Source organism: Symphalangus syndactylus, chromosome 14, assembly GCF_028878055.3.
Source record: "Symphalangus syndactylus isolate Jambi chromosome 14, NHGRI_mSymSyn1-v2.1_pri, whole genome shotgun sequence".
Taxonomy (NCBI): domain Eukaryota; kingdom Metazoa; phylum Chordata; class Mammalia; order Primates; family Hylobatidae; genus Symphalangus; species Symphalangus syndactylus.
The window spans coordinates 68,890,442-68,916,068 of record NC_072436.2 but is presented as its reverse complement, the minus strand read 5'-3'; the positions used below and the strand labels follow the sequence as shown (position 1 = coordinate 68,916,068).

At 49.9% G+C, this 25,627-nt stretch overlaps 1 protein-coding gene across 15 annotated transcripts in view; it reads left to right on the top strand.

The window, feature by feature from the left end:
* The window catches only part of DYSF (dysferlin), a 232,381-nt gene that overhangs the window by 78,745 nt on the left and 128,009 nt on the right, over positions 1–25,627 (top strand). For 8 of the 15 annotated variants that reach the window (XM_055241805.2, XM_055241799.2, XM_055241811.2 and 5 more), the window contains 8 exons: positions 3,722–3,790; positions 3,969–4,012; positions 7,823–7,905; positions 18,074–18,189; positions 18,640–18,753; positions 20,039–20,216; positions 20,830–20,954; positions 22,989–23,095. In XM_055241805.2, coding sequence (XP_055097780.1) covers positions 3,722–3,790; positions 3,969–4,012; positions 7,823–7,905; positions 18,074–18,189; positions 18,640–18,753; positions 20,039–20,216; positions 20,830–20,954; positions 22,989–23,095 — 836 coding nt within the window. Of the gene's footprint in view, positions 1–3,721; positions 3,791–3,968; positions 4,013–7,822; positions 7,906–16,356; positions 16,399–18,073; positions 18,190–18,639; positions 18,754–20,038; positions 20,217–20,829; positions 20,955–22,988; positions 23,096–25,627 lie in introns of all 15 variants that reach the window. The other 7 variants (XM_055241803.2, XM_055241801.2, XM_055241797.2 and 4 more) reach the window with 1 other exon arrangement.

Genomic DNA, 25,627 nt, shown 5'->3' with positions numbered 1-25,627 from the left:
CTGTATTTGCCAATTTGCCTACTCACTAAAATGTATTTGCAAGCCCAAAATCAACACTCATGGCACTTTGGTGATGATTTGTGGACACTTTCAGGGCTTTGAAAACTTTGAGTCTCCCGGCACGTATGTTGGTTGCTGAGATTGAATAAGGTGACTCTCTGCCTCCCTGCTCCAACTTTCATGGATTAAATACAATATGTCCATGATCAAAGGACATGCATTTACTCCATGAGAGTTGAAACAGGGAGGCAGAGAGTCTCAAAACACGATACTACACAGGACACGTATCAAAGGACGCAGACAAAATACTTGTCCTTTGATACGTATCCTGTGTAGTCTCATGTTTTTCACATTTTTGTGCCTTTTGTTGGTGACTTCGCTGTTTAAAATGGCCCCAAATGTCGTGCTGAAGTGCTGTCTGGCGTTCCTAAGCTCAAAAAGGCTGTGATGTGCCTTACGGAGGAAGTGTGTGTGATAGATAAGCTTCCTGCAGGCTTGAGTCACAGTGTCATTGGCTGTGAGTTCAATGCTGATGACTCAGCAATATATATTAAAAAGTAAGGTGTCCTTCAACAGAAGCACACATAAACCAAAGTTACGTATTGATCAGTTGACAAAAACGTTGTGAGAGAGGTTGCCAGGAATTTAACCCTGCTTTTCCTCTGGGGTAATGAGTCAGTATTCACTAATTCAGGGTTCATGGTGACCTTATAGATTGTAACTGCCATGAATAATGAGAATCAACTATATACATGCAGTTTGGTAAACTGCTTGTGCTGTCTCATCTTTTCTCAGGTTATTAAATAGTCATTGAAATGATTTTTTTTGATGGCTGCATAATATTCTGTCAAATGAGTATACCATAACATTTGACCGATTTTTGGATATATATAATTCCAATTTTCCTCTTTTATAAACAACATTGTGACAAACAACAGCATACAGGAATCTTTGTCCACACTCTGATTGCTTTTCTGTAGGGAAGTTTCTAGAATTGGGGCTGCTAAGCCAGAGGGCTTATTTTTAAGTATTTGATACAGATGGACAAATAGCCTTCCAGAGAGAGTGTGCTAATAATACTCCATTGGGGAGTGAAGGAAGGTAAAGAAAAAAGGTAAAGGAAGAAAAAAAGAGAAGCAGAGGAAGAGGAAGAAGCAGCAGGGTGCGGCCCTGGCTGAGTGCCTGTGGGTGGAACAAGATGGGGGAAGGCTGGCAGGGATCTCTGGGGCCAGAGGCAGTGCTGGCTGGGGTGTGGCAGATGGACCAGCTGCTGTTCAGCCCCCAGACCCACATCCTGGTGAAGGCAGCCAGGTTGAAGTGTTTGCGATGGAGGAGGGCCAGATGCCTGGGGCAGGGGCCGAAGCAGCCCGTGTGCATCCTGTGTGTGTGTTGGGGCAGCTTGTGCCTTTGTGCCTTCTTATTCCAGGGACCTGGGGCACAGACTTGGCAGGGCCGCTCAGCTGGGTCTTGCTAAAGTGTCTTCTGTTTTAAAATTTTGTTTATCTAATTTTTGAATTAGGTAGTACATTTATTCTATGTACTATATACATTTATTTTATCTATCTTTCATGAAAAATCTCCCTCTTGCTCTGTACCCCATCCAACAATCAATCCATTTCTTCCTTTTCAAAGAAAACCACTGCAATTAGTTTCTTTTATATTATTCTGGTTTTGTGATGCACATGCAAGCAAATATGACTACAGATTGTTCCTTTATGTTTTTTTTTGAGATAGAGTCTCACTCAGTAGCCCAGGCTGGAGTGCAGTGGTGCAATCTCGGCTCATTGCGGCCTCTGCCTCCTGGATTCAGGTGATTCTCATGCCTTGGTCTCCCGAGTAGCTGGTACTATAGGCATGTGCCACCACTTCTGGCTAATTTTGGTACTTTTAGTAGAGACAGGGCTTTGCCACATTATCCAGGCTGGTCTTGAACTCCTGACCTCAAGTGATCCACCTGCCTTGGGCTCCCAAAGTGCTGGGATTAAGGCATGAGCCACCATGCCTGGCCAACTACAGATTTTCATCTTTTACCTTTTAGCACAAATGGCTGCGCATCACACTCACCGCTCTGCGCCTTGCTTTGTTCAGTTAATCATATAACTTGGAGATTGTTTCATGTCACTACCTAGAGGCATCCTCATTCTGTTTGAGAGCCGCCTAGTACTGCATTGTATGGATGGACCATGCTTCATTTAACCTGCTCTCCATTGGTGGACACATGGGTTGTTCCAAATCCTTGCTAGTTCAAGCCACGCTGCAGTGAATAGCCTCACACATATGTCATTCCTCACATGTGCAAGTATTTCTGTAGGATGGGTGTCTAGAGGTAGGATTCATAGGGCAGTGGGAACATGCATTTAAAACTACAATAGATAGTGGCCAATTGTCCTCTGGAGGGGTCAAACTATTTTGTTTTCCCACCAGCAAAACATGAGCATGCAGTTTTCCCATAGCCTTGCCAACAGTGGTCTATCAGACTTTAGAGATTTTTATGAATCTGATGGGTGGGGAATGGTATTTTGTTGGTTTTCTTTGTGTTTCTTTATGAGTGGGATGAAGCATCTTTTTATATGTCTCAAGGCCTTGCGTCTTCATTCTGTGAACTGTCTCTTCCACTCTTTGCTCTTTGCTCTTTGTTCCACTGGATTGGATCGTTGGTCTCTCTACTTTCCATACTCCTCTCTTTGCTAACTAACACAAGGGCCAAATCCTGGCACTCAGCCCCACACCCAGCCCTGTGTGGCCTTTGTCTGGGGCTCTTTTTACAGGGAGGAGGGGGAAGGTGGGGGCAGGGGCCAGCACTGGGTGGACCAGGAATGGAGACATCATCCTCACCCCTGGGGACCTGAAGTCTCTGATTTAAGTCAGATGCTCATTAAATGAGATAATGCACATAAAGTGCTTAGCACAATGCAGGGCTTATCATACTAAATGCTCTGAAAAGGCTGCTCATTATTTTCATGTGTAGAACATGGAAATCTACCAGGCTCTGTGTATCTGAAACTGAGTCTTTACCTGCTGCCCCCGTGTGTGCATACAGGATGCCCTGGGGCTGGCTAAGGGGCCTGGTGTTCCTTATGGACTCCAAGGCCAGGGCTGGCCTGTGAGCTGCTGGTTTGGACGTGGTTTCCACTCCTGTGAGGTTTCTTGTTTGGGAAAAGCCTGGTCTTTAGGGCAGGGCTGGTTGGAGGCAGACTATGGCTTATAGGGTTTGTATCTTCACTGAATTTTCTTTCACTCTCTGACCTCTGTGCATGGCTCCCCTCCCCCATCTCTGATCTCCTAGGGGTCACAGTCTTCCTACATGGTGGATGATCTGGGGTAATGGGCAAAAGAGACTTCTGGGCCATAAGGGCCTCTGGGAAAGCCCGTCTGGACTGGACTCAGGGCCCCCACATTTAGGGTCATGGCCATAATAGGAGGTATGGAGGGGGATTTTCAGCCAGAGATGTGAGTTAAGGGTAGAAGGGCTGTGGCATTCAGACAACCCACCCCACCCTTACCCACTCCCCAGCTCTGGGTCTGACCTTCCGTTGAGCTTTGTCTCTGCAAAGATTCCCTGTGTCAGCCCCCTGCACTAGGCCCCAACCCCAGGGTCTTACACCCAGCCCTAATGGCAGCCAGCGTGGCAGAGAATGGCCACTGGCTGGCATGGTGGCCCCGGGGGAGCCCAGAGTCCCCATGGAGCTCGATCCACTTGTCCCCTCCCTGTGTCTTCTAGCTCTGCAGCAAGATCTTGGAGAAGACGGCCAACCCTCAGTGGAACCAGAACATCACACTGCCTGCCATGGTGAGCCTCCTGCCCCCAGCACACCCAAGGAGGCCCCTGGGGCTCTGGGCTTCGGGAGGTCCAGGGCTCCTGCCTCCCCAGCATCCTGCCGTTATCCCAGACTTCAGCTCAGGGTGGGGAGGGGCTGTTCTATCTTCAAAAGGACTCTTCTCCCGACACGCCTCGATTCCCTCCTCAGTTTCCCTCCATGTGCGAAAAAATGAGGATTCGTGTCATAGACTGGTGAGTTCTGAGTCTTGGAGTCTTTGGGGCGGGCTGTCCTGAGGGGGCGCTGGGTCCCTCAGTTTCATTCGGCTCAGTGACTGGTAGTAAGAGTGTGAGGGAGAAGTTTCAGGTGAGGTAATGTCCCCTTGGGGTAGCCAGGGATGGAGAGGGTGTGGGCAATTCCTGGGAAGCTTACTCACACCTGCTTGTTGGGAGGTAGGCAGATAAGGAGGAATCATCTCTCAGGGCAGAAGGAACTGGGAAGGCTTCCTGGAGGAGGTGGGGCAGGTGATGGCCTGACAGGAGGGGTGGGGTTTTGCTAAGCTCACGATAAAGACATTCCAGTGAGGAGAGGCTCACAAACCAAGGGAAGGGGCTGAAAAGAGCAGAGCTTCAGGGAGGATGGGCTGCGGTGCTGCCCTGGGTTGGTGGGATGAAAAGGTAGGGTCCCCAGGCTGGAGGAGCGGACCAGATTGCCTGAGCAGGAGACACCACGGCAGCTGTGCAGCAGGTGAGGACAGCAGCTCACGGGCGTCTTAGAAAGATCACAGCATCTAATACTTGTTGAGCGCCTGCTATACACCAAACCTTGTTCCCAGCAAGCACTTGATACGAGTCATCTCATCTGACCATCAACTCACCGACATCAGTTCGCAGATGAGAAGGCAGGTTGGGAAAGATTGAGTGACCTGCCCGAGCTGACAGCTAGCTGGAAAGTAGCTGAGGCCAGGCTTGAACCCAAGCCTGCTGTTTCCAAAGCCTGTGTTCCTAACCACTAGGCCATGCCACCTCCTACTAGTTGAGGGGAGCTCTCTCTTACACTTGAGGGGAACATTCGGGGCCTACACGTGTGATCTCCGGGCATTGGGCTTCCCAAAAAGAGAGAGTTGTCCTTTCTTTGCCCCCAAGAAGTCTTGGCTATGTGGTTCCCCAGCGTGTTCTCCTTTGGTCTCATGCCCATGACACCCCCAACCAGGAGGATAATGAGAGGCTAGGGAAAAACCCCCAGGCCACAGAGCCATTAAGCTGTGTGCCAGTTCCCCAGGCCTAAAGAAAACAGCTTGTGAGAATTAGAGGAGAGAAAAGAGAGCCGCCAGGAGGGCCTGTGAGGGAGAGGCTGCGAGGGCAGTGACCACGGGTATGTACCATGGGGAAGCGGTTTGGAGGAAAGATGTGCTTTACATCCCAGAATGATCTCTTCATCTCTGCTCTCCATGTGTGCCGCTCTGACTGCGGGCGATGAGCTGTGCGTGTCCCTGCGTGTTTGCGCATGTGGATGTGAATGGGTGCGGTTGTCTCCTGTGTTGTGGATGTGTTTGGCCCGAGTCCGGGTGAGCTGTGTCAAAGGCATCGGCATACTGTACAATCCAAACACATTACAGAATCTGGTGGTTGCATCTCTGGTTTGGGTTGAAGTGGCATTTTTATTGTGAGTCTATTTTCAGACTTGCTGTATTTTCCAAAAGCAACCCCAAGCCCCAAAACCCAGCTCTTGGCCAGAAAGCATTCTGCTGCTTCAAGTTCCTATCCAGAAGAGTGTTTTCTTCCCAGACAATGCAGATAAGCTCTTGTTATTACCTGAATCCTGGAAATAGGATATAGTCCATATGGCCTTTTCTCTGTAACTTAATCTTCCATTTAATTCTTCAGAAATTCCTTTTTCATTAAAAAACCAAGCCAAACAACAACAACAAAAAAAACCCCAAACCACCCCCTACCTCCATAAAACAAAACGTCTCTCCTCCCACTCTCCTTCCCTCCTCTCCCAGTTCAGAGAAGGCTGGACTTTTAAGTGCTGGCCTTTTCTAGGGTTTGGTCATGAAGACCGGGTACAAATGCCATCAACTGTCAGTCATCTGGTGCTGAGAATATCATTGTAAAATGTTCCAGGAAATTTTTACTTTCTAGTTTTTTTTTTTTTTGCGGGGGGCGGGGGGATGGAGTTTCGCTCTTGTCATCCAGGCTGTAGTCCAATGGCGTGATCTTGGCTCACTGCATTCCTGCCTCCCAGGTTCAAGTGATTCTCCTACCTCAGCCTCCCAAGTGGCAGGGATTACAGGCACGCACAACCACCCCTGGCTAATTTTTGTATTTTTAGTAGAAACAAGGCTTCATCATGTTGACCAGGCTGGTCTTGAACTCCTGATCTCAGGTGATCCATCTGCCTTGGCCTCCCAAAGTGCTGGGATTACAGGCATGAGCCACCACACCCTGCTTTTCAGTTCTTATTAACATCATTCACTTGGAAAAATGATAAAGATCTGTCTGTGCTGACAATTCATTCTTCCTAATGTAGCGCTGGCGATGGAAAACTTTAAAAATCAAAGCTTAATCACCTCCCTGGGAAATACGAAGAGGAAGAAAGGAGCACAGAAATTGCGCAGAGATTAGGGTACCTCGTAGGGTTAGGATTTCAAAGAAAGATCGAAGCACCATGCCAGGGTGTGCCTTTCACAATGGAGCTGGGATGTGTCATCTGAAGCTGCCCATGGCTAAGGCACTCACAACAGGGAGAGGGGGTCTAAGGGGCACCAAGAAGAAGGGGAAAATACCCAGGAGGAACTTCCTGAAGGAGATGGGTCCTGCCCAGCCCAGTGTTTCTCAGCCTCTGCATCATTGGCATTTGGGGCTGGAATATTCTTTGCTGTAGGGGTTCTCAACCTAGTGGTTTTGACCCCAGGTCTAGCCTACCTGGGAAGCTGCAGGTGGCTGCAATCAAAGCTCTGGTCTCCACGTCAGCATATCTGGCCTCAAATCCCAGCTTTGCCATCTTGGCAAATTATTTAACCTTCTCAACCTTGGCTTTCTCATCTGAATTTGGGGCTAATTGTGGTACCTACCTGGTAGTGCTGATGTGAGTTTGAGTGAGTTAAGTCACCTGATGGTTTTAGCGTAGTGCTTGGCTCTTAGTACGTGCTCAATAAATGTTAGCTATTACTGTTTATTATTATCAAAGGAGGCAGGAGTGGCGTTCAGAGGGAGGGTCTGCATAGGATGTGGTTGGCTAATAGGTGAATCAAGCAGTTAACCTCCTTGAGCTCCTGGCCACAGTCCCCTACCCTGGTTGGGGAGCCAAGAAGTGTCCCCCTGGAAGCAGGCCCTATGCCATGCAGGACCAGTGTTCCAGGAATCAGGACGCTAGGGCTTCCATCCTGGCCTTGCCTTTCCTCCCCTGATGACCTTGGGCAAGTACCTACATGGCTTTGAGCCTCAGTTTCCTCATGGGTGCAACAGAGATAATAATAAAAGTGCTTGTTTCTCAAGGCTGTGTGAGCCTCCTGTGTGATAAAGGCTGAAAGTGCTCCATTACATACAAAGTCAGATACAAAAAGGAATCGTGTATTACCATTGGCTACTTCAAGACTGTGGCCTTGGAGATAGTTTCTTCCTGGTCACCTAGTTTTCTCCTTGATCTGGACATTTCTTTAGCTCCTGGAGCCTCTCAGTTCTTCCTGGGTCTGGGAATCTGGCTCCCTGAACAGGCCAGTCCCTGGCCCTGCCTCCTTGCCTCTGGCCTCCTCCCTGTCAGCCTGCAGATGTCTCTGCAGAGATCCAGGCCGGCAGCCTGGGTTTGGTTGCCTGATGGGATGCTGGTGGTTGGCGAGATGAACTAGTTCCCTCTCAGAGAGTCTTGGGCAAGCCTTCTGTGCAGTCTCTTCATCTCTGGGAGTACCGGGCCTCAGTAACATACCAAAGTGAAGACCAGGAGTGCTCTCTGCCCGCCCCCTGTCCCCCTGTGATGTGTAACCGAGGCCGCATACTTCCCGGGTGGGCAGTGGCCTGCAGTTCCTTTCCTGTGTTCAGGCCCTCTCTGCTCCCTTGCTCTAGGGACCGCCTCACTCACAATGACATCGTGGCTACAACCTACCTGAGTATGTCAAAAATCTCTGCCCCTGGAGGAGAAATAGAAGGTATGTTCCCTCTTCGTTTTGCCCTTTGACCCCCTGTGCTCTCCCCTGTCCCCCCTCTATCCAGCTTACACTTCTAGTTTTGAGACTATGCAGAAAAGGGGAGATTATAAGGCCTCTGTTGCCCATTTTCCACTGAGAAGGGCTCTGGCAATGAAAGAGATGTCTTGCAGACATTTAGGGTTCTCCACACTTGGATTGTGGGATATGCCACTGAAGGGCACAAAGAGGATAATTCACTCTTGCAGAGAATATTGGCTGGCTGTGGCCAAGCCATCCATCAGGTCCTGCATTGGCCGACTGTGCTCTAGCAGTTTCAAAAGCTATTGAAATAGCTCTTACTGTTCTATTAAAAAAGCAACTCATCATCATTTTGTAAAATTTTAAATAAAGAAATAATCTGAAAGAAAATAAAATTTACCTGAAATTACCCACAAGCCCTCCCCTCCAGACAAGAACTATTAGCACTCCCAGACCTTTCTGTATGTATGTATATATGTATGTATGTATATATCTGTACATGCACGTAAGATGTGTGTATTTAATACATGGGTATGTGTATATATACATTAGAACAAACTGTTTTGAAAATTGCTTTTTGATACTTGACAATACAACATAGATCTCTTTCCCTGTTATTAAAAGTTCTTCTATAATACAATTTTAAATGAATACACATATTTTATTATGTGAATGTATCATGATCCACGTTAACTAGTTAATGATGAACATGTAGGTGTTTTCAAATTTTTCCACATTATAAGCAACTAAATTGGCAATGAATATTTCTGTAGCTGAATCTTTATATAATTCATGAGTTTCCTTTTGGATAAATACCTGAAATTGGAATTGCTGTGTGAAAAGATTTCAACTTTTTTTTTTTTTTTTTGAGATGGAGTCTTGCCCTGTTGCTAGGCTGGAGTGTAGTGGCCCAAACTCAGCTCACTGCAACCTCCGCCTCCCCAATTCAAGCAGTTCTCCTGCCTCAGCTTCCCGAGTAGCTGGGACTACAGGTGTGTGCCACCATGCCCGGCTAATTTTTGTATTTTTAGTAGAGACAGAGTTTTACCATGCTGGCCAAGCTGGTCTCGAACTCCTGGCCTCATGATCCGCCCACCTCGGCCTCCCAAAGTGCTGGGATTACAGGCATGAGTCACCACACCCAGCCTAGGATTTCAACATTTTTAAGACTTTTGATATTTATCAAAATTGCCCTTCAAAAAGGCTGGACTACTTTTATACTCTCTTTATGCCCCTAGGCTTATTTTGCTATACCTTCCCCAACACAGGGTAAAATAATAACATTAAAAAAGAACTTTGTTAATTTTATAGGTGAAAATGGTATTTCATTGTTGCCTTAATTTTCATTTTATTGATGGCTGGTGAAGTTGACCGATTTCAATTTGAATATATTTAAATAATTATTTTATATTTATATATAACATGTTTATATAATTTATATTCATTCTATTATAAATGTCTTATTTATGTTCTTAGTCCATATGAGGAAATGTTTATCTTTTTCTCATACTTTGGTAAGAGTTCTGTATATATATGGATATCAACTTTTCCCCTGTCATATATGTAGTAAATAATTCTTGTTGGCTTTATTTTACCAATTAATAGTTTTTGACCTATAGAAATTTAAAATTTTTATGTAGCCAAATCTGTTAGTCTTTTCCTTAGGGAATAAGGCAAGGATCTAGCATTACTTTTTTCAAAATTATTCTTTGGTGGTACAAACACTGTATTTTGAGTAATCTTTTCCCTATATTTCGAAATGCTGCCTTTATCACCTACTAAATTTCTAAATGTGTTCTTGGGCCTGTTTCTCTATTATCTCCAATTGGTATGTCTGCTTATTATTTCTTTGGTTTTGATATCTGGGTTATGCTGGCTTTGTAAAATTAATTGTAAAGATTTAAAGTCTTCTCTAACATCTGGAACAGTTTCTATAACATAAGAATACAGTCACCCATAAAACCATATGGGCTGGGTGCCCTTTTTGAGTGGGTATAGTAATAGCTCTTTAAAAACTTTTCAATTTCTCCTGTGATGATTGTTATTTTTAGTTCGTCGCTTTTACTCTAGTCAATTTTGATAATTTATATTTTCCTAGAAAAGCATCCATTACATTGAGGTCTAATTTATTTACATAGTGTTGTACAGAGCAAATTTTTATAATTTGAATAATTCTCTCTACCTGTGGTGTTTTACTTTTTCTTATTTCTAATGCTATGTATTTGAGGTTTTTTTTCTTGATTAGCTGGTTAGAAGTTTATTTTAAAACTTTATTGGACTTTTAATCTTTGCACTTTCTAACTCTCTTTAGACTGATTTTATTGTTTCCTTCTTTAATTTTCTAGCTTCTTGTCTTTATTTTTAAAATTTCTTATTTAAATAATGAAAGTATGGTTTCTGCCTTGTGTGTCACACTCAAATCCTAAGATTCAGCAGACCCTAAGGTTATATTTAACTCTATTAATTTTTTTTGACATTTAAACATTTGATCTATTTTGAATTTATTTTTGTGTGTTTTCTGACAGCAGTCTGATTTGATTCTTTCATAGTTAGTCTATTTTTTTCCCTGACTAGATGCTGCTTATAGGAATTTATCTTTTTTCTTATAGTTTAGAAAATTATTTTAATCTATCTTGGTACAGGATACTTTCCATTGAATTTTGTCTGAGACATGATGAATTCTTAAATCTGAGTTGAGGATTGTTTTTTAAAAATTCTGACATTATGCCATGGACAGCTGAAGGCAGAGTGGGGGAGTGGGGAGAGCTGTAGCTCTCCAGCCCACCAACTTGGGTTCAAATGCTCTTGGCTCTGCTTCTTTGTAACTGAGTTGCTCCAGTCTCTGTAAAATGGGGCTCTTACAAGTCCCAACCCTCATGAGGCGGTTGTAAAAATCATGAGGTTATAAAAGTAAGGTTCTTATAATGTCTAGTACACAATAACCTTAAAGTAACATTTGCTGTTTATCATCATCAAGATGGGCTTTCTATGTTGCTAATCTGATTTTTTTCTGTACCAATTCTGCCTTTTACTGCTTCGTACATGGTTTAAAATGGGCTATTGCATTTGTAGTTTCTTGTCAAGCCTTCTTTTTCCCCTGTCACTCCTTTTATATTTTCCTTTACTTCTTTGTTCCTTGTCTGTTCTCTCCTGGCAGTCTGCTTTGTTCCACAAAAACGACATCTTCTTGTACTCTACTGAGGATTCCAAATCATTTTCTGCAATATGCAGGTGAATGCTTTCCTGAATCTTATGGCTGCAGTTTCCATAACCTGGTTGGCTCTCTGCCCTCTCCCTGCTTTATTCACTCTCCCACAAGATCTGTTCAGTGTTGGTATCTCCCACAGATAGGGTGTGTGGGTCTTTCTCTGTCCATCCATCTCCTCAGATCTTTAGCTGGAGGACAGGTTAACGTGCCCAGTTTCTGGCCAACTCTACCCAGTGCTCTTGAAGCTGGAGATCGTCTCCAGATTCTAGATCTGTAGGAGACCTCTAGGGGTTCTTCTAGAAGAGGAGACAGGAGGAGATACCATTGTTAAAAATGTTCCTTTTTTTTTTTTTGAGATGGAGTCTTGCTCTTTTCGCCCAGCCTGTAGTGCAGTGGTGTGATCTTGGCTCACTGCAACTTCTGCCTCCTGGGTTCAAGCGATTCTCCTGCCTCAGCCTCCCAAGGAGCCAGGATTACAGTTGCCTGCCACCATATCTGGCTAATATTTTGTATTTTCAGTAGAGACAGGGTTTCACCATGTGGGCCAGGCTGGTCTCGAACTCCTGACCTGAGGTGATCCACCCGCCTTGTCCTTCCAAATGTTACATCATTTTTAAGCAAGACATTGTTAACTTAGACTTCTAACTGCTTGATGTCCTCATATCCTTCCATAAATGTAGGCAGCTCTCAGAGGCATATACCTGACACTGTTTTTCATTCACTTCATTCTTTTAGGAGATGTTTATTGAGCGTATGCCTTCTGTCAGGGGCTGGGCATACAGGATTGAACAAAATATTCTTGATCTCATCCTCAGGGAACTTAGAGTCCTGGCAGGCGACAAACAAGTAGACAAATAAAAATATGGGTATAAATTGTCTTAAGTGCCCTCGAAGAAAAGGACATGCATAGTGAAAGAGAATAACAGAGTAGGGGAGAGCTGCTTCTGCCTGATAGAGTCAAGGAAGGCTTCTAGGAGGAAGTGTCTTAGGCTGCCAGAGGGGAAGCCACTGGCATGTGAGGAGTAGGTAGGAAAGAGTTCCAGACAGAGGTGATGACATATTCCAAGGCCACGTGGCAAGAAAGAAATGAAAAGACTGGTTTGGCTGAGTTCTCTGAAACATTTAAAGGGCAACTTTTAATTATAGAAAATTTCAAGTACACGCAAAAGTAGAGAATTGTACAGTAAACTCCCAGACATCCTCCCTGAGCTTCCACATCTAGCTGCTGTCTGCCTTCTGATTTCCTTGTTGGGACTTTGGACTAGTCCCAGAAACGACCTTCCTGAAGGCACTGCGAACTTGCTCTTCCTGCCCCAGCCCCTCCCTTCCTTGCTGGGGGAACCATCTGTTCCGGGATGTGGCCCCTTCACTAATTGCTGTTCAGATAGTTTCTGAGAAGGGCTGTCTCCTGCACAGGTAGAGAGATTTGAGGGTGGTAATGCAGACAGAGGGTCACCTCACAGGTCAGCACTCTTGGTATGGAAGGAACTTCGTCTTCAGTTTTCTGACTGGCACTGTCTCTTGTCTCTCGATCTAGGGGCAGACACTGGTGGAGGCACAGTGTGGCATTTCTGACTGTTTTCCGACAGTCGTGTTTCATGAGGCTGCAGCCGTGCCTACCACCAGCCCCTGACGGAGAGTTCACATCCCCCCACCTTTCTTCATTTCTATGCTGTGTGAGCCCTCACCTTTCTCTGTGTCCGCATGAGTGTGCTGGTGGGAAGGCGAGAAAGATGTTTATATGGTCACTAGATGGCGCTCAGGTCACGGGCAACCCAGCGTGCTTCGGAAGGCATTCAAAGTCGGGACCATCTTCCATCACAGATGGTTCTGGAAAGAAATGAGAATCTTCTTGCAACCAGCTAACCGGTTTTGAACATGCAGTTAAATAGCTTGATCTAAGTGGCAGTAAAAGAGTTAAACTTGTGCATCCAACTGGAGCTGTCCTTGATGACTCTCGGACCCTGCCGACCCGTTCCTGCAGAGATGGGTCCCTTTCTGGGGCCAGGGCCTCTCTCTGGCCTTGAGGTTGGGCCCTTGCCTTGCTCTGGCCAAGCCTCCCCGACTTGCCCGCAGCCCCCTCAGAACGCGTCGCTCCAACTTTCCTTTCAGCCCTTTTTTATGTTGTTTCTCCACGTTGTGGGCTTGCAGCCCATTGGGGCGATGGACAACACTTCTATTTCCTCACTGCTCTCAAAGACCAAACAAGTTCTTTCTCTGTATTTCCCCGCCTCAGGGTTCACTAGATGATTTGGTTCAACCAGGAGGTTTTGTTTTTCTGTTTCTGTTTTTGTTTCCAGTGAGGACAAGAGCTGACACTAACCTCTTAAACACCTCTGCCCACAAGTTTGCCTGGGCATGCTAGAGTGTTCCTTGGACCCTGTGCGCTGAAGTATTAAGTAAGAATTTTGTTTTTTAAAAAAGAGTGCTTTCCTTAGAAGCTGCAGGTCTTTTGAGAGGTAACAGGCACATGAGCTCTGTGAAACATACACAGATTCTTTGATAACTTTATACATAGGAAACTCATGCTCCATAAATAGCACTTGTATCCTAGTGTTTTCCATAGTTAAGAAATCCAAAGTTAGTCTCCTTTCGTCTCTGGAATGTAGATGATGCTGATTTCCCAGCAGTTTTCAGTTTCTCCTCTTGCCTGGCGCAAGTGAGAGTCAGGCAGCCAGCCGCCATGGGCTTGGGGATGTGCCGAGAGGCAGAGGGAGCTGGCGGGGCAGACCGCAGGTGACGGCCTCAGCTTCTTCATGCACGTCTTGGGGACTGTGTGTAGGGCTGGAACTTGGGGCTCACTGGGCTGGGAGGTCCTGCTGTCTATCTCCTTCAGCTTCCCCCAGGTGAGGCAGCTGCTGGGCTTCGTTGCTCGGGCCACAGAACTGGGAGCATTCATCTGTGTTTTGGACTTCCACAGCCCCAGCTCCCTGGGCTGAGGGAAAACACAATAAAACACTTGTGTTTTGGCAGAACGGTGATGTGGACTAAATAGAGGCTTTGTCTTGGGTGGCTTCACTGGTCACTGTGCTCTTGAACTGTCTGCAGACAGCCCGGGATGGGCCTTCACACCCAGAGACTGTGATCCGCCCCCAAGTCAGGAGTCATTGACCTAAGACATCAACAGGGCCGTGTCTTATTACACATTCCCAGTGCCTCCTCCTACACCTGGTTAGGTTTGCTGAATGAACAAATGAATGAAAGAATGGGTGAATTAGGTTGGGTGCTGTGGCTCACACCTGTAATCCCAGCACTTTGGGAGGCCGAGGTGGTGGATCACCTGAGTTCAGGAGTCCGAGACAGCCTGGCCAACATGGTGAAACCCCATCTCTACTAAAAATACAAAGAACAGCCTGGCGTGGTGGTGGGTACCTGTAATTGTAGCTACTTGGGAGGCTAAGGCAGAATTGCTGGAACCTGGGAGGCAGAGGTTGCAGTGAGCCAAGATTGCGCCACTGTGCTCCAGTGTGGGCAACAAGAGTGAGACACTGTCTAAATAAATAAATAAATAAAATATATAAATGAATAAATAAATAAAAAGAAAGAAAGAATGGGTGAATTAATGAAAAGGTGTGGTTGGGGGGCAGGCTGCTCCGCAGCCACCCACTTGATCCTCTGAGCCACCAGAAGCATGTGTTGGTCAGATGGCCGATGGGATTAGGGGGACATCTGCATCTGGGCTGGGCACCAGTCTGCAGCCAGAATTCACAATCAGTCTGGGTGGGAAGCCGACTTTGCCTCTGTAAGAAGCGCATGGGGGTTGGAACTGTGACCTTGGCCTCATTAGCCCGAGATAACAGGCCAGGCCTGTTAGTAATCATTTAGAAGGAGCTTAAAATGGGATCTGTTTCCTTCCGGTGGTCCCTGGCCACTGCTCTCCTCGGGCTTGCAGCTGTGCCTGTGTTGGCCCTCTCGCTGTTGCAGAAAGCTCCCTCTGAGCAGAGCCCTGGCTCACCCATGGAAGGAAACCTCTTGCTTTGGAGATGAAGGTGACCATGAACTATGATTTCTGTAGCCCTGGTGTCTGCTGGCTGGCATTCATAGTTGAGGCCTCGCCGAGGAGGGCCGAGGGGCTGGGCCGGGCCCTCCTTGCTGCCTTTGCCCTGTCCTCACTCTGGATGGCCACGCTCCCTTCTCTCTTCTCCACTCTTTCTGTGTCTTTGTGCATTCTTCCTTCACAAAGTTTTCTTCAACCCTTGACTTCTGACTGCAGTCACAGAGCTAGGGGCAAAACAAGTGTTTTCTGGAGGACAGCAACAGGTAAAGGTGAACAAGGAAGGGAAGTAATCAGCAAGTTCACCAACCACGACCCGAGTGTGCACGTGACCTCAGACTGTATTACACTTTACTGTTGGAGAAGGAGAACAGGAAGGTCAGATTTGGGAAGGGGCAGAAATCAGAGGACAGTGGAAGAAGACTGAGGGGTGTCCGCTTCCTTGGCGGCATTGCATACCTGCCTAGCAGTGAGGGACAGATTCAGAGTCCATACATGTGCCAGAGCATTTCCTTCCTTGCTTTTCTTATTTCTAGACATTCCTTACCAACATTTAGGGGCACACCCAGGTGTGTAGCGTGTTCAGCTTGTGGACAGTGTCTGGCTCTGCGCTTCCCTGGAAGTGGCCTGTGTCAGAAGCCAGATGCCAGTGCCTGCTGTTGTGAAAATGCAACGCGGAGCCTTCAGGGGTGATCCTGGACACGGCCACTAGGTGGAGATGTTGTGCCTTGAAATGTCCCTGCTCAGCGCGCCTGGTCCCAAGCGCGACCTGCCTGTGGGCTTGGAGTGTGGGGTGTGCCTCGCTGCCTAGCTCTGGCCCCTTTGTGTCTCCCCACCCTTCCGTTGTGTCTGTACTTTGTTCCCCCCACTTATCTGGCTATCATATGGAAAAGCACATTTTCTTTTCTGAATTATTCCTTGAGTGTATTGAATCAAGTTTCGGGCCCGGTTTTCAACTGGCAAACGGAACCCACAGTGATGGGCAGGCCAGGTGGGACCCCCGGGGCTCATGGGGTGTTGGGGGCTGCATCTGGAGGGGCCGTGATGATTTAGTTTATGATAAATTCACAGCTGGGCAGAGGGTGGGGCCTCGGGCCGCATCTGTTTCACACCCGGGAGCTGTCTTTCCATCTGTCTGTCTGCCAGCAATCCATCCACAGCCTGTTCATGTAACCGGTCCTTCTCCCAGCCATGCCCACCCTAACCCCTTTTCCATTTCTTTACGCTTCAGAGGAGCCTGCAGGTGCTGTCAAGCCTTCGAAAGCCTCAGACTGTACGTTGCTGTCACCTGGGGGACAACCAGGGGAGCGGGGCCTTGGGTTTTGGCTGGAGGGGTGAGGGTGCTGGAGGCATGGGGTTTTTGATTTGCCTGAGGTGGGATTGAGATTCCCCCACAGAGGTAAGTCCCTGGACTTACCTTTGCTGTCGCCTCTCGGCCTCTGTGGAGCATGTAAATCGTCTGGAATGCTTTAAGGGACAATTTCCTCCCACTTCCCCCAACCCTTCCTAAATGGGATAGGCTTGGGCTGATGCTCAAGTTAGACCACTCTGTCTGGTAGTGAGGGGTAGGGGCAGGCATGGGGGTCTGGAGTGGGGCAGGGGGAGTGTGAGGTGTTTCAGGGGCCAGGAGGAGGCCAAGAGGAGTTAAAAACTCTTGGAGTTGAAATCCCCAAGGTAAATCATAATTGAGATGATTAACGCAAATAATTAGTAATGCTCCTGTTAGCCCATCTACCTGGGCCTCCCACCTCTCCTGAAGGCCAGTGCCCTGTCTGTGCTGGGGTCTAGGAGAGAGAAGGTGTTGAAGGAGGTGGGGAGGCCCCTGGCTGAGAGGGTAGGTGAGGCTCCAGCCTTCTGGTCCCTCCCTGTCCTGGCCCCTCCCTCATCCCTAGGGTCTCGGCAGGGGCTGGACTCACAGTGCATGACCTTAGGTCTAGCTCAAACACTTCTTTGCTGAGGCCATTTGTTTTGTGCCTATTTCGGCCCATGCTTGTGTGGACTGATTGGGTCGTTCCAGAGGGTTCTTGTCTCTGGCCCTGCTTTCTACCTTTGGCATCTTGGAAACAACCTCTTCCCCATTCCTCTGAAAGGGACACTGTGGCATTTTAGGGTTTTCAGAGCATGGCCAGTAAAGTCCTGTCCAGGAAACTCAGCTGTGAGCTGGAAAATGATGTTAGTAAAAGAGAGCCTCCAAAAAAGGATGAAAGAATGTGGAGAGATTTCCTCTCTTCAGGAGTGTAATTCTCTAACTCTCCTCTGACCTGCTCTGTTAAAAAATTGTTCTTTGTACAATGTGTGTGTGGGGAGGAGATTCTGGGATGAAGCAAGGCTGTTAGGGCAGGGGGTATGTGCCTGGGGGCTGCCCTAGGGAGGAGGAATGTCTAGCTGGGCTCCATCCCTGGCCTTCTGGGAGATGGTTTCTCTGGTTACCGGGCTCTGGGACCTCTTAGCCCCTCCCCTTTGGCCGCAGGGCCTACAGTGCCTATAGAAGCGTAGGATGGAGAGCAGATGCAGGACTTGGTGGGGGTGGGGCTGGGGAGGGGCACGAGCAGTGGAGGGCCTCGAACCCCAACTTTGTGTGCTGGCTGAGTGCATGGGCTTTGAGGTGACACCATTCTGGACCCTGCCACCGTATCACCATTCTGGACCCTGCCACCTTGTAGTCTTGTGTTTTTTTGCATCTCCAAGCCTTGGTTTCCTCATCAGTAAAATGAGACTAATAAAAATATGATTGCATCTCAGCATGATGGTGATGACTAAAGAGACTTAGGGGAGGGCATGAGAGCTATCGCTCGTGGCGCTCTTCTTTATACACTGACAGGAGCTGCATCTGATGCATGTGGACGGGGACTGAGGGCCAGGGGTGGGCTCAGGTTGGAAGGTGGCTGGGTTGAGCATTGGGAAGCCCCATTGGGCCGACCCCTCTGATTGCCACTTGTGTCTCCCAGTGGATGACTACCTGGGCTTCCTCCCCACTTTTGGGCCCTGCTACATCAACCTCTATGGCAGTCCCAGAGAGTTCACGGGCTTCCCGGACCCCTATGCAGAGCTCAACACAGGCAAGGTAAGCCAGCTGGAGCCCTGGTAAGGGCAGGATGCCAGATGCCCAGGTCCCTCGGGAGCCCAGGCCTGCATGCAGGGTCTTCCAGCCCCTCCTGGGGGCCCATGACTTGGCAGCCACCCCCTCAGGGAGTTCTCCTTCTGCCCCTTGACGCTGCCTCTGCCTGAGTGCCAGTCTGATCCTTCCATGTTCCTCGCCTTGAAGCACCCAGGCCCCGTCTCTCTGTCTTTGTCTTTTGGGCTGAGTTGCAATCTGGCACTGTCCATCTGGGTGGCTTGTCATATCCCCTGAACTCCCTGGGCCATGCTTTTCTCACCTGCAGGGGGGATGAGGTTGGCTGAGGGACCTCCTGGGTGCCAGAGAGATGAGCTACCTCAGGGCCAGAGGGTGCCCCTTTCCTTCCCCTCCTCCCCTCTGTCTCCCCTGCTCCTGGTGACCTGACCTCCCTGGCAGGGGGAAGGTGTGGCTTATCGTGGCCGGCTTCTGCTCTCCCTGGAGACCAAGCTGGTGGAGCACAGTGAACAAAAGGTGGAGGACCTTCCTGCGGATGACATCCTCCGGGTGGAGGTGAGGGGTGTGGCTCTGGGTGGGAGCTGGGCGTCGGGGCGGGGAAGGGATGGCCAGGCCGGGACTGGCCTTGAGGTGTCATGGCAGAGGGAGGACTCAGCTCTGCCCGCATGCATCGTGCCTTTACCTCTCTGGGCCTCAGGTCTTAGCTGTAAAGTAGGAATAAATCAACACTTGCTCTGCTTCCCTAGAGGGATGATCAGAGGCTCAGAGAAGATAAATGAAAATATTCAAAAAGTCTAGAGCTTGATGCAAAATGAGATGCGATTTTATAATAATAACATAAGGATAGCTAACTGTTAAGTCAAATAAGCACTGAACATGTATCAGGCACTGTGCTGCTGACACCTCTGCCGTTACTGACTCCTCCCAGCACCATGAGGTGGCTGCTATTATTATTATTATCCCCATTTCACAGATGAGGAAACAGGCTCAGATATATCAGAGCAACAAATCGTAGAGCTGGGCCTTGTGTCCAGGAGGCAGCTGTGCGGAGTCTGTGTGGTGCTTTAAGCTCTTAGACACAGTGGTCAGATGGCTCTGGTTTGAATCCTGGCTCTAGCACTTACCGGCTGCATCAGTTTCCCTATCTGGAAAGTGGGGGTAATGATTATACTTATCTCGTAAGACGGTTGTGAGAATTAAGGAAATTAATACACATATGCAGTAAGCACTTACTAAGTGCTAGCTGTTGCTACTATTTACATTCACCTAACACCTAATTGTCTGACTCCTCTTCTCTCAATCATAGGATAGAGTTCCTGCCCTGTCCCCACCCTGTGCTCAGAGCCTGGAGGGGACAATGAGACCCTTTCATCCCAGGCATATGACAGTGGCAGCCCGTGTGTCCTGCAGAGTTGGCTGCTGAGGGAGAGACCCTGAGTGGCATGGGACAGGAGCTCTGGGCAGGCGCCTGATGGCTTAGAGACTTCAGCCCCTCTGAATGGCAGATAAGGCCCAGGTTGCCCCTGCGGGCCCAGTGGGAGCCCCCACTCAGCTGACGTGGTGGTACCGTGGCTGCTGGTTTGGATTAGGGGCAGCTTGACCTTAGAGGAGCAGCTCTTATCAGGGAAACATGGCCAGACACACGCAGACCTGGAATGAACTTGTTCAGTTAGCAGTGAAATCTGGATGCTGTTTCTTGGGCTACTTGCCACCCATCAGTCCAGCCAGGAGCTATTGGGTGCCAGTTATGGCCAGGGCCTGCCAGATGTATGTCCCCTCCCCAGCCCTGGTGCCTTCCTTTGCTCCTCCTGTGACCCTCTGGTCTACTCTCTGCTCTCAGAAGTACCTTAGGAGGCGCAAGTACTCCTTGTTTGCGGCCTTCTACTCAGCCACCATGCTGCAGGATGTGGATGACGCCATCCAGTTTGAGGTCAGCATTGGGAACTATGGGAACAAGTTCGACATGACCTGCCTGCCGCTGGCCTCCACCACTCAGTACAGCCGTGCAGTCTTTGATGGTGAGGCAGTGCTCCTGGCTGGGACCCCGATCACAGGATCATAGAGCAGGGGGGCCACACCTTAAATCCCGCCTCCCATGGAAAGCTGCCGGAGGCTACTCAAAGGCCCTGGCCCTGGCAAACCTGTTCCAGCCGCCCTTGCTCTCCTCCAGGTGAGGGGCGCTGCTACTAGTGCCCACAGATGCGGCTCCTGGGACCAGCTGTGGCCAGCATTGACCCTGACCCATTCTGATCATTTCAAGGAGTCAGCCAGCCTTGGTTTGGACATTTTAGGGAGTGTGGCCTTGGGTTTCCCAGGGCGGCTCTAACATCTCCTCAGTTTTGACATGCCCAGGAGCCCTAATGAGAGCTGCAGCTGTCTGCTCAACTCACGAAGGGAGCTCAGGCACCTCTTCAGACACTGGGGAACAAGGGTACGGGTCACTCCACGTGTGTCCAAGGGGGTTCTTAGATGGGAAGGGTGAGCAGGTGCCTGTCTCTGTCCCACGTGTGGTCCCCTTCCCAGCTCTGCCAGTCGTAGCTCTGGAGTGCCCAGGAGGCCGACACTCTTAGCACCCCATCCCACCCGCCCTCCACTCCTGGCACAGCGCTCAGGCCTGTCTCTGCATTCCAGGGTGCCACTACTACTACCTACCCTGGGGTAATGTGAAACCTGTGGTGGTGCTGTCATCCTACTGGGAGGACATCAGCCATAGAATCGAGACTCAGAACCAGCTGCTTGGGATTGCTGACCGGCTGGTGAGTGAAAACTTGCCCAAAGCTGCACACGCCTGTGCATGCATCTGCTACCCCTGCTGCATGGGGTGTCTCAGACCACCACCCACTGGTGCACATACTGACACATGGCTGTGCCTACTGACCTTCGTGGTTGGTGTCCTCTGTGTCTTAGCAATACCAGGCTTGTGGTCCTGTCCTGCACGCTTGGAAGAGAAGAGAGGGGATGTGAGCAACCTGAGGCAGTCCCAGTGTGCAGTAGGACACAGAGCAAGGGAGCAGAAAGAAAACCTATGCCACGCAGCAGGGCACAGCCTGGCTCTCGCTCCCCTACTCACTCATTACAGGCCTTTGGACTTTTAATGCACACAAGGGCTTGTGCTAGAAACTTCTAGCCAGAAGCTAGAGGCTAGAGGTGAACAAGGAGTTGGCTCTGTCTTCAGGGAGTCAGTTTATTAAAGGAGGGCATAGGCTCACTTGTGCCTCTCATACAGGGCTTTCCAAATTTAGGTACAGGTGACACTCCAGGGGCAAAGAGATGTGGGGCTCAGAGCAGGGCGGGTGGCCAAGGAGCATCAAGAAGGCATCATAGGCCAGCGAGGGGGCTGTGTCCAGTGCAAGGAGATGGGGGCTGGGAACTCAGCTAGGCCACCATTGCGGGGGCCTGGGGGAGGGTGACCAAGCCCTGGGAAGGAGATGGCCTCGGGGGGAAATTGCAGGACTTGAGCTACAAGGCCTTGGTGGTCGACTGGATTTGGGGCTGAGGAAGGGCTATAAGGAGGAACTCAAGTGGCTGGGGAATTGGGAAGCTGGGGAGAAGAGCAGAGCATATGAGGTGAGGTTCTGTTTTGGGGGTGAAGAGGAGCCTTCTGGGGAGCCCCCTGCAGATGGTGGATGCTGCAGTCCTGGCACTTGGCCAGAATGGAGGAGAATCACAGGTGGGCAGAGGTGTAGAGGCCAAGGGAGGTGAAGAGGCTGGGCAGGAAGCTGATGGTCCTGGCGGTGGCTCCAGGGGTTTCTGTGGCATGGATGGGGACAGCTGGTGAGAAAGTGGAAGAGACATGTACAGGCCCCACTGCAGGAGCATGCTTGGATCAGCAGGTGGAGGGAAGGGGGACTGGAGAGGCCTGGGCATGTCTGTGGGTGGGGAGGTGAGCATGGCTTGAAGGAAAGGTGGACAGAGAAGGCAAGGAGGCCATGGTGGCCCCACCTTCCCAGAGACTGGCAGCTCTAGGGGAAAGAGGAGACCAGTGAATGCTGAGATGAGGAGAACATGGAGTCGATGCTATATAGCTTCAGACTCTGCCTTCTGGGCCAATCACTGGCTCACAGCAAGACTCCAGACTCCAAGAGGGCAGGGACCGTGTTCTTTCCAGTTCTACGAGACTGGTAGTCCAAGTCCTGAGCACGTGTCCTTGCTCACGAAGGCCAGTGGGTGGGGAGGGGTGTGTTGGGGGTTGAGGGACAGTCCTTGGCCTTTCAGCTCAGGGCTGAGGCCCCATGGAGAGGGCTGGAGAAGAGTTCGGTAAGGGCCTGTTTCCCTGGGAGGCAGCACAGGGAGTGAGCAGGCCACGGGAGTTTGAGGAAGGAGCTGCCTGTGATTAGAGGTGGCAGGGCCGATCCTGGAGGAGGGCGCTCTTGGTCTAAGCCTCATCAGGTGGTAGAATCTGGAAAGGAGAGAGGGTTCCAGGTGGGGAACCAGAGCAGGCTCGGAGAGGGCCACTCACCTGTGGGAAGCCAGGCCTGGTTTGAGGGTGGCAGGGAGGAGTCAGAAGCCATCAAGTTCTGTCCAAGTCTGCAGACACCCCCTGAGCTCCTCATGACTACCTGTGAGGCTGGAGTTACAGGCATGAGACTGGATGTATTTGGGTGCGGTGAGCCTTGGAAGGTTCTTGAGCCAGGATAGACCCTGGTTTGTTGGGCCTGGACTCTGCCTTCTTTGCTCTAACTGTTCACTCCTTTTTGGTTCAGTAGCAGTGACAAGGCCTAGGGGTTGGGTCCAGCATGCACCCTCTGCCCTGTGGTGACACACCTGACCCTTGCCTGCCCGTTCCACAGGAAGCTGGCCTGGAGCAGGTCCACCTGGCCCTGAAGGCGCAGTGCTCTGCGGAGGACGTGGACTCGCTGGTGGCTCAGCTGATGGATGAGCTCATTGCAGGCTGCAGGTAGGGGGGACCTGGCGCCCTCGGTGCCCTCCTCTCCTGGCTCAACTGGGCCTGTTTCGCTGGGAGTGCTCTTGTGTGGCGGTGAGCAATGGCACGTCTCCCAGCCACGCTTGGCCAGCAGTCCAGCCCGTGCTGAGTCCAAAGGTGGTGGAGCCAGCGCAGGAGTTGAAAAGGTGACATTGAGAGCAGGTCATAAATCTCCCTGCAGCAGCGGCAGCTGCGGGCCCGGCGGCCGGCTCACCTGAATGGGGAGCATTGTGTCTCTGATCCCCGACCTCTTATTTCCCTGATGGAATCTCCAGGAGGAGCTGGCTGGGGGGTGGGGTGACGGCGCCCCTCATTCCCTCAAGGCCATGTCGGGGATCATGGTTTCTGTTTAGCCTCCTATTGACACGGCTGATTGTTGACTTCAGGAAAAGAGGGCCCGGGGTGTGGAGGCCCAGCAGAGGGGTACATCTCACATCTCCTCCGCTGCCATGCGGTTTTGGGGAGCCGCCCATGGGTTTTGACCCTTGGTTTTCTCAACTTCAACCTGGCATGAAGAATAACTACTTCATAATATCTTCTAAACAAAGTGCCCAGCCCTTGGGAAGGATTTAATAAATGGTAGCTATAATTATTGCTCAGAAGAAGAAATGTCAGGAGACTTAGCTCCTGGTCTCTTTATCTGACTTTGTGACTTTGGGAAGCTTCTCTTCTCTGGACTTTAGTTTTCTCAGCTGTTAAATGGACTTAAATAGTTGCCCCCCTGCTCTCCATGGGGTTAATATATGCAGATGTGTGAATATATGCAAATGTATTATATGCTCCATATGCCTCATCACCCCTCCCTTGGCCTGGCTGTACAGCCCTGCTGAACGCATCTGAGAAATTGATAACCATGGCCACTGATCCAGCATCCTTTCTATCGTTTGTGGCTCAGTTAGGAATTATATCTTTATCAAAATATTACCCCAGAGAAATGCTCCCAGCCCAGCAGTGGAATTCCAGACAGGCCATTCACCTATTTCCCCCAACCTTCCTGAAGCCTGGCAGGCTCAGTGCCAGACGCCCAGAGCATACTGACAAAGGTACAACTTCAGCCCTCCAGGGATGGTTGGATGCAAAAAATGGGCAGAGGAGGTAAAGTGTGTTAGGAAGTTAGAGGTGCGCTGTAGGAGCTCCAAGCAGGTGCATCTCATTCCCACAAATTGAATTCAGGGACGCTTCCTGCAGAAGGGGATGCCCGAGGTGGACTTTGAGGGAAGAGCAAGAGCCCCCTTTGGAGAGGGGGCTGCCAGGGCAAAGGCACAGAAGCCTGAAATGCCTGCTGCCTCCTGGGTGGGGGAGGTGGCAGGAGAGGCTGTTGCCCAATTGGGCGGCCCCGAGGGTCTGTGCTAAGGAGAGCTCAGCCCTGGGAGCAAGGCGGAGGGCAAGGTGATCCCAGGGTCTAAATGCTGCAATGTGAGGAATGGACTGGTGGTGGCGGCGAGTGGCAGATGCTGGGACCAGGCGAGGGGAGACTGGACATATGGCAGGTGAGCTGTGATGATGGTGTAACTCAGGCAGTGATAGTGGGAGGGGTGGGGGCTGAGGGAAATGGCGGGCGGCATGGACTATTTAGGAGGGATTATGATGACAACAGCCTTCTGTGCGAGGCATTGTCCTAAGAATTTTACATATATTAACCAACCATGAAATCTTATGAGGTAGAAAGTAGGCTGGGTGTGGAGGCTCACAGCTGTAATCCCAGTACTTTGGGAGACTGAGGCGGACAGATCACCTGAGGTCAGGAGTTCAAGACCAGCCTGGCCCCATCTCTAATAAAAATACAAAAATTAGTCATGTGTGGGGGCAGGTGCCTGTAATCCCAGCTACTTGGGAGGCTGAGACAGGAGAATTGCTTGAACCCAGGAGGTGGATGTTGCAGTGAGCTGAGATTGTGCCCCTACACTCCAGACTGGGTGACAGAGCAAGACTGTGTCTCAAAAAAAAAAAAAAAGTAAATGACCCTCGTTTTACAGATAGGAAACTGAGGCACAGAGAGGTTAACTTGCCCAGATTCACACACCTAGTGAATGGCAGGACCCCCTTGCTGTGCTGCTCTGTAATGGACAGAACCTGATGATGGGGTGAATGTGGGAGCCACAGGAGGGTTCAGAATGATCCCCTGGTCCTGGCCAGGGGGGCTAGGTGGGCATGGGGGCTGTGCTCTGAGAGGGCCAGCAGGAGGAGGAGCCAGTTGAGGGGGAGGTGAGGCATTCAGGACAGGCTGTGTTGAGGCATCTGTGAGGAAGCTGGCCTGAGGTCTGGAGGTGGGAGGACAGAGTGGGGTTGGAAGGGCACATACGGGCATGGTCAGCCTGTGGTGGCTGCAGCCACTGGGTGAGCTCCCCAGGGCATCCCCAGGGCCCCAGACCCCACCTGCAGGGTGACTCATGGTGCCACGTTGGCACCACCTTGGGTGAGGTGGGTGGGCCAGGACTCTGGGTTCTACCCGTGGCCCTGCATATGATCCGTGTGTTGTTTGTAGCTTGGCAGGTCTGAGGGGCC